Here is a 16,481-nt window from a genome sequence, read left to right on the forward strand (position 1 = left end):
ATTCATCATGCCCCGCTAATGTGATAAGAACATGACCACTGCCAAACAGGTCGCCAAAATGCCCTTTGTTGCCCGTCAACAGGCGACCAGCGGCCACCCGGGCAAGACGGCAATTAATATACTGCCTATAAGCTGGGCTGCCTGGGACTACGGCGTATCTCATATGGCGGTTCAGAAGCACCTCCAGGCCCTTCAGGAGGGCCGTAACCTCCGCGCAAGCCCGAATGAACCCGGCCGTCCCCAGTTGCTTACGGAGGCTGAAGATACAGCTCTTGGCGCCTTTGTTATATGGTAAAACGGGATAGATCAGACTGAAGGCAGGGGTATTCTTATGAGCCTACATATATGGGGTATTTATGTGCATTTGGCATATAAGATACTCCATGACAGATCTAGAAGAAATAACGCACACTCGGCCTAGTATGTGATGCCTATAGCCTTGTGACATATGAGTATACGATAAAAGGTACTATTGTAGAGCCCTTGATCGGGGCTATTTATTGATACTATCTTTATGAGTATACGACGTTTCGGTTGTTATTGCTTTAAGCAATTGAAAGTTGATTATACTATATAACCCACGCAAAAGTGATACTATTCGTGATGTGGGTTGGCAACCCCTTTTTTGCGTGGCAACCCTATTTTTTCGCCTCCTGCGTAAGCAAAGGGTTGTAAGCGTAGCAAAATGCTGACTGAAACCCCTAGGTAGGAGGCCTCGAAGTGTTTTATTATTTTTCATCATTCTTTTCTGTTTGCCTTTGTTACTCTTTAATCTGCTGTTTGGATACATCTCACAAACTGTACCATTCTTATCTTTACAGATTTACCAAGTCTGAAGAAGTTGGCGAGTTCTCCCGGTTACACTTCTGGTCCATGCCGCGAATTATCCTCGTAATAGAAAGCATACCTTCGTCGCCTTCCGACAGGTCTCCTTCAATCTTTAATAATAGTGTCATAAGACAGAAAAGTGACTGATAAGCCATCGTTAATTATACCGCTACTGAGCCTCTGACATCCATAGACACTAAGCGGTTTGTAATCACTTCCCTAAAACAATCCAGTCGTCACTTTCCTCCTCAGCCTCCAAATCTACAAGAGTAGAAGGCTTTTGCAGGATTCCAGTAGGTTTCAATTGATATTGATCACTCCATGCCCAGGCTCCAGCTATCGTGTCAATGTCAGCATATACCCAAACGCCGAATCGAGTCTAATACTTACTTCTCCACATATCAGGCCTGCAACCGGAGACACAGCCTTTCAGGTGGACGTCCCCAAACGAATTATATCGGTATCCAAAAGCGATAATGGTGATGCCGTGTTTTCCAGCTTCAAACTCTCCGAGGGCTAGGGTTCTCGGCTGCAGGGCGATGTGTCCGCTCTTCTTTCCCCATTCAACTTTTACAACTGGCGTGGCGAACTGCGGAACCGATAGCGTGACGTTCGATCGGGATTTTGTCACAAAACTGCAATGGTAAGTGATGTTCCCGGCATAAAACGGGTGTCCTTGCGCTACGATATCACCCCAGCCTAGGCTCTGGCGTCGTTCGCAGAGGATTGGCAAATTGTTCTTCAGCTCGACGCTGAAGCTGCCAAGAAGGTAAATCCTTTCCAAATTCGTCAAGATGCCAAACGGCATACTGAGTTCAATGACATTCTTGCCCTTCCGGATCGTCCCCTTTGGCAGCGGGACCGTTCTGATATCTTCGTCCGCCCACCAGGACGAGCTCCTCTCGTCAACAAGCAGCTTGTGACCGTTGATGGTGATCCTTGCATTCTCCGGGTTACCCATGGCGAGAAACGAGGGCGTTTTGACGATGGTCTGTGACTCGAACTCGAAGCATAGATCAATGTATACCCTTGAAACTCGTTCTGATGATGGTACACCACATGGCTGCTTCCATGCTGAGCCGTTCGGAGGAAGACGGAGGCGAGCTCGGATCTCGTCATCAATTTTCGAGACTTCTTGACGCGTAGCATCCTCCCACGGGCCATCGTCGATCCTGTATAGCGCATAATCAAGCATCAGGACGTTTGGTTCAGAAAGAATGACCTCGTCTAGTTTGAGCTCAACGGTCTGCTGTTTAGGCGGCTTTGGGGCTACTTCTTCCGAAATTTCAACGAAAGATAGATCCTCGGCCGGGGCGGGGTAAAGTCTGAGCAACAAGCTTGCGCAGCCCTCAAACCGGTGCTCAAAAATTGTCCATCCGCTGCTGTATTTGGACCTTTGGCGGTGTGTTTCACCTGTGAAGGTGTCCAGAATCATAACATCCCAGTCGCCCTTGATGTTTACCAATGTATCGTATGGGTTGTTTCGGTCCGTATTGCAGATGAAGAGAAACATTTCATCGCCATCCTGGCGCATCTGATACAGAAGAGTCTCCGTCGGCTGTCCTCCCTTCAAGTTAACTTGCAGATCGCGACTCTCAGAGACGGCTGAGAGGATGTCGCTTTTACTCCAGGAAACCCTGGTGCTTGGTTTGATGTTTATGTCGACATCAGGCGGCGTGACTTGGCCATCATATAGCACTGGTCCTTCACCAGCAATGATGACCTTGCCCCCTGCTGCTGCAAACTCCTGGATGACTGAAAGGGCATATGAACAGATAGTCCGAAGATTCGGTAAGATGATGAAGTCGTACTCGCAGTGTCCTACCTTGAGAGGCGTTGAGATTTTTTTGCCAATCTGGCCAGACAAAAGATTCTCGGCGATGAAGTCAAAGTCCACCAGTCCATGAAGCAGCCAATCTGTGAGCTCCGCAAACTTGTTTTCGCGACGAAGGGTCTCGTCGTGGCCGTTGTTATTCGGACTAAAGCAGAGCCAAAAGCTGTGGATGGGATGGACCACACCGACACGCGTAACAGCTTTTCCGCGAGTCAAGGCCACCCCAACACGGGCAAAGTGGTCTTCGATGTAGCTGTACTCCTTGTGACATGGGCTTCGATAGCCGAAGCTCGCGGGGTAGCCACGCTTTCCCTCGTCAGCCATGCTGACCCAACCGAGGTGCGGGACACGGAACGTGATGCCTAGAGCAGCCTGCCAGTCGCCATATCGTTTGTGGCCTTCGAAGGTAAAGTACGAGTGTGCGTATCCGTAAATCTCACCCATAGCGCCGCGTATACCATTTTGACGGGCCACACTAGTACACTGCTTGGCTGCATTATAGTCAACCCAGTCGTTCAGGAGAGACACGCCGGGTGATGTCTGTTTTTGATAATACACCATTGCTTCTCCATGAGCGGTGGTCTGAGAGTGCAGACTTGACTGTTTCATCATGTTTCCGTTGAGCATGGCCTTATTCCTCCAACACCAGCTTACGGGGAGGTCCAGAAAGGACATGACTAACATTTCACTGACATGTTCGTAGAAATCGTATCGAGCCTCGCTGGGCGTATCTCCCGGAAGGTCCCAACATAATTCCGGGATACTGCTGATGATATCGACATCATAGCCGTAGGTATCCCGGAACATATTGGGAAGATCTGCACCCCACGGCAGAAAGACGTCTTCGACGCCATCCGGACTCGAGAGCTGAGTCTTGATCGTGACTTGAGGCTCATCAGTAGAAATGCAAGGCGCCGTCGTCCCGAACTCGTCGCCTGTCTTTTTCTTGCAGATCTCATGAGTACTTTCCAGGAATCGCGTCATAGCCTCGATGCTCATTGTGTCGATGGGGGTCTGCCCGTTAAACCAAGACGACGGAGCGTTGTTCTCAACGTATGCATACCACACTCGTCCGCCGCGCTCCGCGTCTTCACCTTCCTGCAGCCTCCTGCTGGACTGCAGACGGCCATTCTCATCTAGGGTGATAGCGAATCGAGCAAGCAGATAACCCGGTTCACTTCGACGTGCTTGTGCAGAGCTGGGCGCGCAATCACTGTAATTGGTATGAGTAGAAAGATGGGGATGTTGTTCATGGTCACCTACCCTCCAAATTCTCCACGCGGGTGCGGCGTGAACAAAATGCGTTTAGTCTTGTGCTCGCGATGCTGGTTCACAAGCCTGTCGCAAGCAACTCCCGAGGGCCAGCGGTCATCGTCATAGCTGATAAACGTCAGGATAGAATCGGTTATTCCGTAGGTATGAATGGTCCACTTACAAGCGAGCGAGCATGCCCTTGCTCTGCGCATACTCCATGCAATCCTGGACACGATCCACGAACTCCGTACCCATGGGCCCGGTATCCAATCCGGGTCGGACATGCATGTGGAACCCGCCCATTCCCATATCCTTGAGATGATCGATTTGCCGGAGTAGCCTGTTCTTCTCCAGCTTCGGATTGCATGACCACAGCGGACATCCTCGGTACTCCGATGTTGGGCTTTTGAAGAGGTTTGCATTGAAGGGCTCGCTGGCCTTGGGGTACGTAAGCGGGCCCCCCGAGCTCTGTCCATTGCCTGCGCCTGGCTTTACAGGACACTCTTTCTCAATGGCAACAAAAGATGAGTCCATCGTGTTTGGGCATACCCTGGTGTAATGACGAGGTTGCTGAAAAGCAACTCATGCTGCAGAAGTTCCGGCACGTAGAGAGGCTTTGTGGTCTCATGACTTGTTTCGACTTTAGCGCATGTCCCCCCACACGCAAAGACATACCCAAAGGTATCGGCTGAAAACGGCGCTGGGCGACTCTGATTGAAAGCGAAACTTTTTGCCAAACTTTTTGCGTATGAGTACAGATGCAATGAACGGGCTATTTCTGAGAACAATGAAAGGGTGTCCCCTGTTCCTCCATAGGGAGTTTGACGTTGTCAATATCGAACAGCTTTGTACCCTTTCTTTCACATGTGCTCCAAGCTCCGAGACTCTTCCTCCCCGCCAAGCACTCACGCCACCATAGCCCAGACACCTTTGTGCTTCTCAGCGGTATCTCGAAACTTTCTTGGCTGCTTCCCCGTCAGTGCGAGGACGACGCTATTCGTCCTGTTCTCGCTGCCATTCTTGATGGCCGTGTCCAGGCCAGCCATCATCTCCGCATAATCTCGGGGCATGCCCTGGCTGGCGAATCGCTCTACGAGCTCCAACGCCGAGAGGCTTTTATGTACGATCTTCCGGCCAAGAATATCGGAAAGAATATCGGCAATCTGTATATCGACCATCAGCATCTAGTCGTAGGGTTCAAACGGGAAGATGAAACTGACATCATCGTAGCTGAGCAACTCAGGCCCAAGGATGACGTATTCATCGTTCGGCGCATCCTCTTGGATAAGGAGCTGGTATGCGACCGCTGCAATGTCCTCGGCCGCAACCCAAGGTATCTTCCCGTCCCCCGTAGCAGAGTATATCGTGCTCTCGTTTACAATCGACTTGCGATGGTTATCTTGCGCGGCAAAATTCTCTGCGAGGTTGTTAGCTACTGCTTCATTGAAATGCGGGGGATGTACTCGCGCTGAAACCATGTTGGTCTTAATGCTGCCCATTCCACTTCACCCTTGTCGCCAAGCCCCTTCAGATACGCATGCGGCCGACCCATCGCGAAGCCGATGAGGTCTGGCTCGATAGAACTTGAGCTCAACAGGACGAATCTCTTGGTGCGTCCCTTGATTCGCGCCTGGTCGATGAAAGACTGCATCGGCGGCAGCATGTCCAAGATGGGCGGGGCAACAAGGAAGACGCTTGTCGCGCCGACGTCCAAAGCCGCCGCCCACGTCTTCTCATCCTCCCAGTCGAAGACAATGGGTTTGATGTTGCTGGCACCTGGTTCTGTGGATGCCCCGCTTCTGGAGGCTTGGTAGGTTGGAATCGAAGTTGCCGCGAAGAGCCTTGCGATCTGACTGCCGACCTTGCCAGTCCCGCCGAGAATCAATATTTTAGGGTGATGTTTTTCCATTGTGATTTCAGTCCAGTTCAGTTCAGTTTTGGATCATCCTGTGGCTAATAGAGAAGCTTAACAGAAGATAATGTCGTTGTACTTAAAAGGATAGCTTGTTTGCCGATTTGTAGGTGGAGATTGACGGACTTAAGGACCAACAGTTGCTATGGACTTAAGGGCGAGATAGAACAAAAGGCAGGTAATCAAGTCCTTGGAACCTCCTAGCAACTACCAGCAGAACTTGGCGATTCGCAGGCTTACATGATCGTGGCTTGGCCCTGGAAGCAGATGAAGATTTGAACGGGCAGATATGGCACCAAAGACAGCGAGGAGGAGGGGGTATTGCATAGTTATTGATCCCATCTCCAATTATGTAGACACCGACAAACTGATATTTAATTATTACTGGTCAACATCCACCTCTTCATGCCTTGTCATGCCTAAATTGGAGGGCAATTATCACGTCATACACCATCGTTACGTATATGCCATCGTATGATGTCGCTTTCTTTAATAAAACATGGCCTCTCCTAACGATGCGGCCATTTGCCGGCTGACATTGTATTTGCACATAATAATCCCGCTCGTCTCCCACTCCCTGCAGTCTACCAACTCCAGTTTTATTCCGCCAAGCGGTGCAAGCGCGGACTCCCCCACCAGGCTTGCCCCCTCCCCTAGTATCATCGGCATAATTGCTGTCTCTACCGAGTCTAGTATTCCCGCATCGAGGCACGGTCCCACCAGCTGCCCGCCCATAAGCCAGATGTCCCGGCCGTCGGTGTTTTTGAGGTTCGCGATGTATCCGATGAAGTCCTTGGAGACAATTGTTACCCTTGGATGGTGCTCTCTCTTGAGGGTTTTGCTGGCGACCACCAGGCTTTCCTTGGAATATTTCTGAAGTGGATTATGCTCGCCCATGCTGAGCATGCATTCATATGTTTTCCGGCCCATGACGAATGTGTCGCATTGTGCGTAAAGCGCATCGAAGGAAATTCTATTGTCGTGCACCATCCAGCCTGTTCTTCCGTCTGAGGGAACGATGAAGCCATTAAGTGATATGGCCACGTTGTATCGGAGACGCCTTGGCCGTTCTGTCATGTTGTAAAGGGACTCGTGCTCCAGGACCGGACATCCACCATTCAGCCGATTGGTAGCAAAGAGTGGACTTTATAGGAATGAATCCATCATCTGAATTCAGTATTTACTTAGGGCGAGCTTCCAACTCAGAATGGAGGCCTGACCACACTGGGCAATAGATGCTTTGCGGCGTGATGTCGGACTTCCGAGCACTTTGCTCCCATGTGATCATTTCTTCCACTGTTCGTGCGTACCTAGTCCGTCGCCTCTCATTAATGCTTATTTGCAGTGACACGCCCACCGTTCCTGGCTGGGAGGTACCGTACTCAGAGTTGAGGGGAAACAGTACTCGCAGTCTTTCTAGAAGTGCGATGGAAGGAACTTAGGACAAGCTCAATTGCGACAGCCAGTACATACTGACGGGTAATGAGCCGTTTCGTTTAGTGCTTGGAACTGCCTGAAAAACTAGACCGGAGACGCGACATCACAAGCTCGATCATCGGCCCAGATTCATGGCTAGTGAAGATTTCTATACATTAAAGCAACACAGATACCATGCCTGCTCAGCTGTTGCATTTCTCGGGATGCCACCATCGCAGGCTGAATGCAGTTTTTTGAAAGGGGAAAGGGGAATGCCTTCAGCAACGGGTTCGGCACTCAGAAGAGCAGTGTGGCCCGAGACTAGAATTGGAGACAAGATACGGAGTATACATTGAGCTATCTGGTATGTCTGCCCAAACTCGACCAGCTTCGTTAGAGATCAGAAGCATTTGCAATAAGCAGACGCCACCATCACCTAACCTGAGACTTCGAAAAAATGCTGGCCTGCAAGCAAACCTGTGCCGCCGTGGTCCTATCTTGTTGACATAGCTTTCGCAGTGACCGTTGGGTGCCCTCCCTTGACGTAGAATACTCAAAAATAAAAGAAAACAAGATGATTCAGAATAGTCTGCCAATTATTGCCAAGGGACGGATTTGGAACGGTCACAAGGCTTGAACTAGCGAGCAAAAGCAACGATCATGCGGCTCTGATTTGGTGCGAGGCGAAACGGACGGGTTATTGACAGCCACCGGTTGTTGGCATTTTCTCCACCACACCTACTGAGTGGCTTGATTAGCTCGTTTCAAGTTTGGTGATGGTTGTGCCGTAGATATCGCGTCTCGGGTAGGACATGCTATATCTATACGGGTATTGCAAAGCCCAGTGCCGCGCAGAAGGGCTGATCTTACCCCGAAGTGTGTCTCATCAGGGATAAGGCTTGGCATTACTACCAAACTCATATAAGTACTTTCACATGCTGCCATACGGTGACACATTTATTGCGCATGGTTTCTTCTGTCAAAAGACAATTACATTGAGCTCATCGACAGTTTCAATTTCAACTATAGTAACGTTTCACACGATACGTTGGTCGTCTTCATCGAAGCACGCCCCAAGTCATAGTTCTCCTACACCATGACTTTGAATCGTATCGCTGTCTACGGGCATCGCGGTTAGGGCAGTTCGAGTATTTGTGAGGCATTGATTGCTTCAGGTGCGGTTGCCAAGGTTCTGCACCGTGCCAGCTCAGACATCTCGAATCTCCCCACCCACATAACCAAGGTTGAGATAGATGTCAACGATGAACCTTGCCTGATTGAAGCTCTACAAGATATCGACATTGTAGTGTGAGTGTTGCTGCAAGACTAATGGTCACTCAGACTTATCTTTTCTTTACAGATCGCTTGTCGGACACGAAGGCGTGCAAAGACAACATGGGTTTGTGAGAGCTATCCCCAAGACGAACGTGAAGCTATTCTCTCCGTCTGATCTTGCTGGACGGTACGATGAGCAAGGCTTGAAGATCGGTGTCAACAAAGAGAAGCACGAGCTTGAGACAGCTGCCCCGGCCGCTGGGATCCCAACGACTGTTGTGTTGATTGGCAACTTTGCCGAGTTCGCGCTTAACACTATGTGAGTTGGTACCCTGTTACCAAGCTGAAACTCCTACTAATCATAGAATTCGGCATTGGTAGGGGTATGGTTGTGGACCTGGCAGGCAACAAGATTACGTACTCTGGTAACAGTGCTGATGAGAAGCTAAACATTTGGTGAGTTGCTGCAATGATGAAAGAAAAATAGTAGAGATCTATCTATGTTCAAGGGCTTATGCGGCATTGTTACCAGCACAAGGAAATACGTAGCCGCCGCGTACGTATCCATCTTTTCTACGACGCCCATATCACAGCTCAAGAACCGGGCCATCGCCCTCTGCGAGCTAGTACCAACAGGAAAGGACATTGCAGCTATGATGGAAACAAAACATGGCATTGCGCCGCAAACCTCATCTCATGGTCTCGAGAAGGTCAATGGTGAGGTTGAAAAAGGGCTCGAGTCTGGCAGCCTGTTCACTCTGGCTTGGTACTGTAGAAAAATCTGGGGCGCTGGCCAACAAGTTCAGATGATTGGTTCTGACCTTTGGGAGGTCGACGGTTATAAGAAGGCGACACTTGAAGATCTGATACTCGGAGGGGAGCTGGGGGCTTATCGCGAGATGCCAGCACAGGTTGTCGAATACTTCAGGCATTGCTTCCAACATTGACGTTGATCAGACTTTCAACAACCAGTTGCAATTCATTCCGAGCCCATTGTCAGCCCTAACGGCATTATGACCAGGTGTCTCTAATGGTAAAGTAAAATTAAAAGCCTGGAGGTCTTATCAGGTGAAGATCCCACAATATCATCACACAGAAAGGCGAGTAAGAATATTCGAACAATTATACTCAAGATTCGATTTTATTTCATAATGTCTCTTTTTAACTTCTTTCTGGGGAGCTCAGACCGTCACGATAATCCCGACTATATTAATCAGGGTTAAAATTGTTTATATGATGGTTGCTGCAAGCCTGACCCCTGTTGAATTGATGCATGTGCTAACTCGGTGTCCTCCTCCATATCCTCCACCAGCCTATCAATTGTCGATTCCGCAGCAATGTTCAAAATAGATGTCACATCTCTCATCAATACCGAGTGATCTTCACTTTTTTCTATTTGTCTTCAGGCCTTCTTGAACTGCTTTTTGTTGATCGTAGGCAGGACGACGTCGAAGTCGATATGCATGTCACCGGTCAACAAAGGCCTCTTTGAATCGGGTTATGATACCACTAAGCATATGCCTAAATTGCTAATACCAGACATAAAGGCTAAAAAAAAGCTTATACATAGGGTTCTTTTCGGCCAAAGGTTACAATGATACTATGATTGACTCATGTCCAGCTCCACATAAGACAGTGCTTAACTCCAGATGCATCATGGTTCATGGATAGTATATAGAGGGGACTAGAACCAGACAATTCGACACTAATCATGTATTTCTCGCTGGAATCAATATTTTCATCGAGAAACATTGTAAATGAATGAAATGCGCTTGGGCCCCTACGCAGCAATGACTCGTGGGGGAGAGGTTTCTTTTCTGCTCGCGCGCAACAGTACCAAGAATGATCAAGAAGTCATTCCGCAATGGCGGTAACTGACGGATCCTGGTCAAGCATCAAATCAGTGGTTCTCAGCTTTTGAACTCCGCATCCATCATACTGCGTAGACATCCCAGCCTCGATAGATCGCCAAGCTTTCCTGAAGCCCCGGTGGACCTCAATAACAAGAACATCCACCTTCTGCTCCTTGAATAGGAGATCCAATGTCAAAATAGAAGGTCACTTCTGCGCGCAATACCCACGTGTTCCTCTACCCCGCGATCAGCAACTACCTATCACAGAGTTGGATCCCCTAAAGTGGTGGACATCCCCGAGAGGCAAGGTTACATCGGCTTTGCCACGATGCAGGCCCACGTAATCTTCCATCAACCACAAGGCCATAAGGTCCGATAACAGGCAGGTGGCTATTTGCTGCAAGATTTACCCCCCCCAATGCCGGGCCTATGAGGTCCCAGGGATGATGACACGGGTCCCTTACAAGATCGTGATGATCATTTTCACTTTCTGCGTCTCAATTACTGCCTTATCACCTGTGCAGGCTGCGTCGGCCCCAATATACCAACTCGTCGACGAATGAATCCCAGCCGCACCTCCGCACGTTGCAGCGGGCCGAGATGCTGTAGCGGGCTAGTCGACCTGCAGGATTGCATCAATAAACCTGCTACGCAATAGCAGCTTCCTTTTTGAAGTCAAAATGCTTGGACAGGTGTCGCATGTGGCTTGTGAATGAGATGACAGGAGTCAGAAATGCAGGCACAGCCCGATATGGCCCCCCTCCCGCCCAGGATTCGGACTGGGATGTCAACACCCGTGTGAAAACAAAGCATATTGACGCCGGACCCTGGTCCTAGTCCCCATACCCCTATATCAGCGGGGACATCAACACAAACGGCAATAGCCCAGCTTTTGCCTAGAGAGAGAAAACACGAGAGACGGATTCACTGGGACTATGGTGTCTAGAAGCGGTCAATAACACTCGCGACCTTCCAGTATATAAGTCATCGTCGCTCCCCAAGTTTGACTATCGAAAGGAATCGTTAGAGCCTCAGACTCCCATCCCCGACAAGCCACATCCTGCTTCTGCTTCTACAAGAGCCCCCAGTCAAGCAGCCGACCCTCCCACATCGTCACAATGAAGGCCAGCCTCTTCTTCCTTGCGGCCTCCACGGCTCTCGCCGCTCCCCTCGAGAGCAGCCCCGTTGTTCGCGACGTGGCATCGACTTTCCCCCTCGCGGAGCTCGAGGCCTACTACACCACCGCCTTTGCCTCCGAGGGCGCGGAGACCGAAGCTCTGAACACCGCCATCTCCAAGCGTCAGTACCAGAGTGACACCTCCAACCAGCTTACCGACGGTACACCTTGCCGCCCCGTCACTCTGATCTGGGCCCGTGGCACCACTCAGCCCGGCAACACCGGCGAGGCAGGCTCCGAAGGCCCCACCTTCTTCAACGCCCTTGCCTCGATGATTGGGACCGAGAACCTGGCTGTTCAGGGCGTCAACTACGCAGCTAACATCCTCGGCTTCCTCCTTGGCGGTGACCCGGCTGGCAGCACCACCATGGCCAATTTGGTCGCTCAGGCGAGTACCACGATCTCCAGAGTGGCCATTGATGTTCTCCGCTAACAGCTCAATTGCAGGCCATAGCCCAGTGCCCGGACACCAAGATCGTTCTCTCTGGCTACAGTCAGGGTGGTCAGCTCGTCCACAACGCGGCGAACAAGCTGACTGCGGCTCAGATTGCCCGCATTTCTGCCGGTATGTCCATGCTTCTCAGCATTCGAACTGATGTGACTCAAGACTGTTTACTGATCTGACCCCCCTGTAGTTCTCATCTTCGGCGACCCATTCAACGGTCAGCCCGTTGGCCTTGTTCCCGCTTCCAAGGTCAAGGTCATCTGCCACACCGGCGACAACATCTGCGAGGGTGGCATCATCATCACCGCGCAGCACAGGAACTACGAGCAAGACGCTATCTTGGCCGCTGCTTTTGTTGCTGGTCTGGTTCAGTAAATATTCTTAAGTGGGCTACAGTAATATGGAGGAATGTACGCGTACCTTGGTTTATGGTGCTGGCTCCTGATATCTATGGGGTTATAATGTGAATATCATGAGTAATGGAAATAATTCATCTACGCTGACTCGAAACCCTCGCCTAACCTGCTCGCGGGACGAAATGACAATTTTGAGGCTTCGAGACCATGTCCGCAGGGATCGGCTCCTCAGCTAAAAGCAACGATGAGCGTGAAAGCTCGAATCATGAACCAGGCGGGGCTACCCAGTGGAAAATAAGGGCAGCCCGAGTCAGCAAAGTGGCCATCGCCCAGCAACCGGGGCCAGAACGTTGGGGGGAAAACAATAGGGATGACAGTCTAGATGGGCCTATCATTCAAATGAGCAGGTGAGAAATAGACAAGTTTTTTATTATAATCAGATGCAGCCCTCTCTGATCATTACGCTAGTTGAACACGACCGTCTTCGTCTTGTTGAGAAACACGCGTCCCTCGGCGGTCCATTTCACAGCGGCAGCCAGAACCTGGCTCTCGATGTTGGATCCCTCTTCCACGAGGTCCTTGGGGCTCATGCCATGATCGACTCTGGCGATGCGTTGCTCGATGATGGGGCCCTCGTCCAGGTCGGCCGTGACAAAGTGGGCCGTTGCGCCGATGATCTTGACACCGCGCTCGTACGCCTGGTGGTAGGGCTTGGCACCCTTGAAAGAAGGCAAGAAGGAGTGGTGGATGTTAATGATCTTGCCGGACATGGCCTCGCACAGCTTAGGTGAGAGGACCTGCATGTAACGGGCCAGAACGATGAGCTCAATGTCGTTCTCCTTGACCAGGCGCAGGATCTCCTCCTCCTGCTGGGTCTTGGTGTCCTTGGTGACGGGCAGGTGATGGAAGTCGATGCCGTAGTTGCCGGCGAGGCCCTGAAACTCGTTGTGGTTGGAGACGATGAGGGGAATATCAATGGGCAGCTGGCCGGACTTTGCGCGGAAGAGAAGGTCGTTGAGGCAGTGGCCGATCTTGGAGACCATAATCAGGGTGCGCAACTTGCGGGCGACGGGGCGGATACGGTACCAGTCCAGCTGGAGGTCGGCGGCGAGGGCGTCAAACGGGGCCTTGAGGTGCTCCGTTGACTCGGTCTCAGTTGGCCCAAAGTGCACGCGCATGAAAAACTTTTCCGAGACGGGGTCTGAGAACTGCTGGAGGTCCAGGATGTTGAGCTTCTGCGCCGCAAACACCCCCGTCACGGCGTGCACGATGCCGGACTTGTCCGGGCACGAGAGCGTCAGGATATGGTCATGCGTGGCGGGCGCCATGTTGAATGTCTTATCGGCGAGAGGGCTCAATCGAGTGTGTTGAAGGTTACTTGATGTTGACTCTTCCACACTCAAAATCTTCACACTAGGTTAGTTTTCTCATTACCTCTTGGAAGAGATGAGTCAACCACTAAAAACAGCCGTGGGGAACCAGCTCCGTCGCGCCACTCTTGGTTCGGGGATGTTTCGGAGACCCGCAACTGGATCAATTGGTTCCGTCAAATAACTTTTGCAACACCATCGCGAAGGCATAAGAGTTTCGCGTAGGCTTGACTTAATCTTGTGTGACCTTGGCTAAATAAGGTGAGGTGTGAGACGAAGTCTGTCTAGGCTTGATCGCGCTTGCATGCTAGCCCTCACTCGAACCTCAGCTCCATGGATGCGAATTCCTTGCACATCTTCCATGTCCACGAGATTGATTTTTCCCCTCATCCCTTTCGAAGAACAGACAAGTGTGGCATGTTTCTTTGAATTCCAATGGCGACAATCTATTGTACGAAACATGGCCTGACCAAGGCTTGTGAGCATTATCATGAACACTGAAAGTCGACCCGCATCGTATGGTCGTGGCATTTGCGATTCACTTAGATTGGAAGCCGTTGTAGGAACATCAATGGCGCAAGCGGGCATCGCTGACTGTTTCATAGGGCCGAGTCTAGGGTGGCCTTGTGTTGCCTATTCTTTGCAAAAATGCCTGAAGACCGATTTATACGACTCACCCACTCTGTGATTGAGCCCAACGATTGATCTTCCTAGTAGAGCCATGTCACAACTTGCACCATCATTAACCAGTACAAAATCTCCAGAAAGTTAGTATCAGAAGGAGCAGTTTGGTAAAAGACACTAACATCTTTCACGATAATGGAACTTGGCCGATGGTGACTCGACAAACGTGAATACAAGCGTAGCAGTGTTTGAGGGAGGGGTTCTTTAATCTTTCGAGACAGCGCTGTTATCATCTCGTTCAAAACAATGGAAGTGCGTTTTCTGAACAGAATATCATTCCTCTTCCCTTAAATTTTATTAGCATACCGCGCATATCATTTGGACACTTGTGTCAGTTTTGTCCTTGTCAGTTTTCCCGGCTGTAAGTACTGAGTGGCCTGGACTTCGTACATATTGGAGACTAGTCGCTTCTTCTTGAAATCTCTCCCATACGTCAATTCCTCCATGGGATAGGAGAAACCGTCTTCTGAATGTTTAAAGGTAACTGTAGGACACTATTCCAGATCTCGGGGACTTTTGTCTCCACGAAACAATCCTCAAGACGAATGTTGTTGCCGTTGATCTACAACTCCTTGATGCCTTGGCAAATCGCAAGTGTATCAACTGCTGAAATAGTTATCGCCGGGCTGCCCTACCGCTTTTCAATCAGCGAAGTCGCTTGAACGGTTATTATTCCATCTTGATTCCGTTATCTCTTAGTCCTCGCCCTGGTAGTAAGATCAGCTAGCCGGCGGATAGCAGAAACCACGTTACTGTCTTTACTCTTGTTCTTGTGCGCTCGGTGCCGTATTGGAATGACCCGCATTGGTTTTGAGTATGAACCAATGTTCAAGAAACTAGAGTCAGAATAAGGTAATATAGCCATTACAACAGTGTAGATAATAAGATGATGCAGCCTCATAGACACCACCTAAAAGAGATATGGGTAAGGTATTGCCGCAGCCTGCATCAGGGAAGGATCGTGGCCAAGTCCCTTCGAGAACATGCTGCAACAAGACAGTTTCTGTGAGACGGATTCCACAACCTACCCGTTCATACCGCTGCTACGTCTACAATATCCCATCGCATGGATTCTCCTCAGCGTTTCTGGACGCGGAAGGGGAATGGACTATGATAATTCCCAGTCCCAGTTTCAGCAATGCGCGACCTTGGCGGGTGACGTAGCGGCAGCCGATTTGCGGTCTTTGACGTCGCTAATGCTGGCTTTTTATACGGGGGGTCAGGATTCTCCCAGTGCTCTGCACAATCGGGGCTAAGTGCCAGCATCCTCTAGTCCGGCGCAAGGCTTTGAGTATATTGCGACGGTAACCCATGCGGGAGGAAATATCGGATATCATCTTTGCTGCGAAGGTGGTTAAGTGCATAATCGAGGTTGAAAAGTGTGTGATTGGGGACAGCGAGATGACACAAAGCATGGACCAAATTGTCGAGTGGCAAAGGATTGAGACTGTCTCTTGGGCCATGATCAGGGGCTCTCGAAATCCGTACAGTCCTGTAACAGCCCACTATAGCCCTCGTAATATACATCCTCGGCAGAAACGTCATGTTACTAATGTACCTAAAGACACCAAGCTAAATCCAAATCAAAAGCGCTTGCAGGATATCCAAGGGAAGCCGCCCGCCATCTTGATGATACATGTACCGCCTACACTCTCGAGATCCGGATAAAGCTAATAAAGGGTCTAGGCAAAGCTAGCTAGCTGATGTCCGATAGTAGTTAGTACAGGCCCATTCCGCCAGGCCTGATATAGAAAGCGGTCAATCTACTAACCCTACCTATCCATCCTCCTAACTATCTACCCACTTACCTGTTGCCTATTAGCAACAACATTTATCTGGTACTCACACTATAACTTCTTGCTTATGTACACTACTATCCTATATTGCTACTTCTAGATCCCTGTTTCTGCCAGCATACTATACCTGTCACAGCGGCCGCGATACTCCTTGCCGTTAGCCCGATGATTAGCTTTATCCAGATATAACCAGTGGATACGGTACCGTTCTTCCCTGTGGAAATAGCATGACAGAGCGTGCACTAAGTGTAGGATTTCATATTTCTCGTTGCGAAGACCGG

General features: G+C 50.2%; 7 protein-coding genes across 7 annotated transcripts; 3 read left to right on the forward strand and 4 right to left on the reverse strand.

Moving 5' to 3' along the window:
• Positions 1–58: 58 nt before the first annotated feature.
• GLRG_02123 (uncharacterized protein) lies at positions 59–295 on the forward strand (the record flags this gene model as incomplete). Its single annotated transcript, XM_008092781.1, has 1 exon — positions 59–295. One exon carries the CDS (start codon positions 59–61, stop codon positions 293–295), a length of 237 nt encoding a protein of 78 aa, XP_008090972.1.
• A 744-nt stretch (positions 296–1,039) lies between these two features.
• On the reverse strand, positions 1,040–4,450 carry GLRG_02124 (glycoside hydrolase family 2; the record flags this gene model as incomplete). Its single annotated transcript, XM_008092782.1, has 4 exons — positions 1,040–1,164; positions 1,219–3,875; positions 3,926–4,042; positions 4,098–4,450. 4 exons carry the CDS (start codon positions 4,448–4,450, stop codon positions 1,040–1,042), a joined length of 3,252 nt encoding a protein of 1,083 aa, XP_008090973.1.
• A 371-nt stretch (positions 4,451–4,821) lies between these two features.
• Positions 4,822–5,825, reverse strand: GLRG_02125 (AFUA_2G17970 family ergot alkaloid biosynthesis protein; the record flags this gene model as incomplete). Its single annotated transcript, XM_008092783.1, has 3 exons — positions 4,822–5,079; positions 5,137–5,333; positions 5,426–5,825. 3 exons carry the CDS (start codon positions 5,823–5,825, stop codon positions 4,822–4,824), a joined length of 855 nt encoding a protein of 284 aa, XP_008090974.1.
• A 492-nt stretch (positions 5,826–6,317) lies between these two features.
• Positions 6,318–6,734, reverse strand: GLRG_02126 (bifunctional deaminase-reductase domain-containing protein; the record flags this gene model as incomplete). Its single annotated transcript, XM_008092784.1, has 1 exon — positions 6,318–6,734. One exon carries the CDS (start codon positions 6,732–6,734, stop codon positions 6,318–6,320), a length of 417 nt encoding a protein of 138 aa, XP_008090975.1.
• A 1,606-nt stretch (positions 6,735–8,340) lies between these two features.
• On the forward strand, positions 8,341–9,466 carry GLRG_02127 (uncharacterized protein; the record flags this gene model as incomplete). Its single annotated transcript, XM_008092785.1, has 5 exons — positions 8,341–8,377; positions 8,420–8,552; positions 8,605–8,838; positions 8,901–8,975; positions 9,052–9,466. 5 exons carry the CDS (start codon positions 8,341–8,343, stop codon positions 9,464–9,466), a joined length of 894 nt encoding a protein of 297 aa, XP_008090976.1.
• A 2,024-nt stretch (positions 9,467–11,490) lies between these two features.
• GLRG_02128 (cutinase) lies at positions 11,491–12,369 on the forward strand (the record flags this gene model as incomplete). Its single annotated transcript, XM_008092786.1, has 3 exons — positions 11,491–11,941; positions 11,986–12,114; positions 12,185–12,369. 3 exons carry the CDS (start codon positions 11,491–11,493, stop codon positions 12,367–12,369), a joined length of 765 nt encoding a protein of 254 aa, XP_008090977.1.
• A 445-nt stretch (positions 12,370–12,814) lies between these two features.
• GLRG_02129 (formyltetrahydrofolate deformylase) lies at positions 12,815–13,678 on the reverse strand (the record flags this gene model as incomplete). Its single annotated transcript, XM_008092787.1, has 1 exon — positions 12,815–13,678. The coding sequence occupies one exon, from the start codon at positions 13,676–13,678 to the stop codon at positions 12,815–12,817; it is 864 nt and encodes a 287-aa protein (XP_008090978.1).
• Positions 13,679–16,481: the final 2,803 nt, after the last annotated feature.

Source organism: Colletotrichum graminicola, assembly GCF_000149035.1.
Source record: "Colletotrichum graminicola M1.001 genomic scaffold supercont1.6, whole genome shotgun sequence".
Classification (NCBI taxonomy): domain Eukaryota; kingdom Fungi; phylum Ascomycota; class Sordariomycetes; order Glomerellales; family Glomerellaceae; genus Colletotrichum; species Colletotrichum graminicola.